The sequence below is a fragment of the Budorcas taxicolor genome, chromosome X (assembly GCF_023091745.1).
Source record: "Budorcas taxicolor isolate Tak-1 chromosome X, Takin1.1, whole genome shotgun sequence".
NCBI classification, from domain to species: Eukaryota; Metazoa; Chordata; class Mammalia; order Artiodactyla; family Bovidae; genus Budorcas; species Budorcas taxicolor.
In genome coordinates, this window is record NC_068935.1 from 13,483,878 (window position 1) to 13,486,406 (window position 2,529).

General features: G+C 47.1%; 1 protein-coding gene across 1 annotated transcript; it reads left to right on the plus strand.

Moving 5' to 3' along the window:
- The first annotated feature begins 1,547 nt into the window (after positions 1-1,547).
- Positions 1,548-2,093, plus strand: LOC128070124 (histone H2B 1/2-like). Its single transcript, XM_052663426.1, has one exon. It carries the CDS (start codon positions 1,548-1,550, stop codon positions 2,091-2,093), a length of 546 nt encoding a protein of 181 aa, XP_052519386.1.
- The last annotated feature ends 436 nt before the right edge of the window (positions 2,094-2,529 follow it).

A 2,529-nucleotide genomic window follows, 5' to 3' on the forward strand; every position in this document is an offset into this window, starting at 1 on the left:
CCCACTACCTGCGAGCAATCAGATCCCAAATTAGGATCTCCTGACTTTATGTTCAGGACTTATGACCTGCCCAGGAAATTCGAATTAACCCCGGGAAATGGGAACTAATCAGAACCTGTGGCCAGCTCGGGATTTGAAAACCAATCAGAACTGAACACCTAACCCTTCCACAAAAGGTAACCAATTAGACATCTCCCAACCCGGAAACTCCCGTTTTTCGAATTTTTCACGCGAGAATACCCTATATAAGCAATGTAACCCAGAGTTCGGGGCTCCTCTCCTTAGCCGCTGTGTTGGTAAAGGTGGGCGCCCCAGCTCGAGCTTGGTAATAAAAACTATCTTGCTTTTGCATCGGATATTGGCTCCCTGGTGGTCATTGGGAGATTTCGCGACTTGGGCATAACAGGTATGTTTATTTCTAGCTGTTCTATTTCTCTCTTTTTAAATTCATTTTCTCTCACCCTAGTGGCTTTTCAGCAATAAGAGTGATCATTTTTTGAGAAATAACCACTATAAATCATTAATCAATTCCAGTATGTGTGGTATTTGGGGGACCTAAATAAGGTTTGAAGTGAATTCGCTCAGTCCTGTCTGACTCTTTGTGACCCCGTGGACTGTAGTCCACCAGGCTGCTCCGTCCATGGGAGTCTCCAGGCAAGAATAATGGAGTGGGTTGTCATTTCCTTCTCCAGGGGATCTTCCCGACCAAGGGATCAAACCCAGGTCTCCTGATTTGCAGGCAGACGCTTTAACCTCTGAGCCGCCAGGAATAAGGTTTAAGAAAACAATTTATAATTTGCAAAATGTTATATATTTTTAGTGTGTATGTGTAAGTATTCCTATTTCTGTTTGTGTTCTGTATTTGGAGAATGGGATTCTGTCATTCTCTTCATACTGATCATTGGTATTGATAAATACTGGAGATAATAGCTGTTCATTACATTCCTATGATTTTCAGGAGCACTCTGCTGAGGAAGCCAGGACATTCTGCTCATGCCACTGTAGGTCAACCACGAGAAGATTCTGTGTTGGAGTAAAAATGTCCACCAAGTGACCTGAGTCACTCTGATGCCTGAAAGAGCTGGAGCTATGGAGGACTGTCATACTCTCTCAGGAAGCTTTAACTGATTATTTCATTTTCCAAATTAGGTGACTTTCACTGAGTTTGGCTGAAAGTGAAAGTGAAGTTGCTCAGTCGTGTCCGACTCTTTGCGACCCCATGGACACCAGGATCCTCCGTCCATGGGATTTTCTAGGCAGTGGTACTGGAGTGGGTTGCCATTTCCTTCTCCATCGAATCTTCTCGACCCAGGGATCGAACCCAGGTATCCCGCATTGTAGACAGACACTTTACTGTCAGAGCCACCAGGGGAGATGGGCTGACCGGGGGTTAAACATGGGGGAGGGGCACAGCAGGAGTTGGGAGGTGGGACATCCAGTGTCACGTGACATGGGCTGCCATAGTAACAGGCCTCCATGCCTTGCATCCAATCAGATACGGACAGTGTCTGTGACGTCAGGGAAAGCCGGGCCTATAAATTCGGCCAATGGCCTTCAACGGCCTCACTGTTCTTCTGGGCTGCGCTACGGAGAATGGTGGCACTGCCGTGTTGGAACCATCCTCTGACAGTCATGAGGAAGACGTGATCACCATAGAAACCAGCACCTCCGAAACTGAGCCCTCTGAAACGGAGATGGCGAGGGCAGAGACCTCGAAACCAGAGCCGTATGATGCGGAACCAAAAAAGGCAAAGCAGAAGACAGCTAAGGGCCGCCGTTGCCGTTGCCAACGCCGCCACTGCCATCAGGGCAATTTCTCAAGCTTTGCTACCTATTTCCCTCGAGTGCTGAAGCAAGTACACACAGGCCTGAGTCTTTCCCGTGAGTCCGTGAACGTCCTGGATTCGTTTGTGAAAGATATGTCCGAGCGGATTGTCGAAGAGGCCGGGCGCCTGGCCCACAGCAACAAGTGCTGCACCATCATGACCGAAGACATCCAGACAGCTGTGCATCTTCTGTTGCCTGGGGAGCTCGGCAACTATGCCACGTCCGAGGGCACCAAGTCAGTCATCAGATACCACCTCTGCAGATGAACTGCCCCAGGACTGTCTGACCATCGCAAACCAGACTTAAGGGTTCTCCCCTTAGGCCCTACATTTAATCTTTAAAACATTTCTACCCCAAAGAAAACATTAAAAACCTCATTAACTTTGCTTCGATATGTGTCGGTTGTGTCATTTGTTCGATGGAAAATCGTGTCGTTTTTTCTTAACATGTTGCAACTCGTCACTTTCCTAAATGGTTATTTCTGTTTGTGCTTTCTCAGTGATTTTAGGGATCTTTATGGTCAAAATTCTTTCCCTAAAAGTTTCATTGGCCTTTCCCATTTTCATTCTCCCATCTATATTTAGGTATCATCCAGAGATTTTTATACGAGTATAGCAACCGATAAAAACCAGTGTGGTCTTCTCAGGTGGCTCAGCAGTAACGAATCCGCCTGCAATGCAGGAGTCGCAGGAGAGGTAGGGT

Excerpts from the sequence above, each read along its gene's own strand:
- LOC128070124 (XM_052663426.1), top strand. The coding sequence starts at position 1,548 with ATGGCCTTCAACGGCCTCACTGTTCTTCTGGGCTGCGCTACGGAGAAT.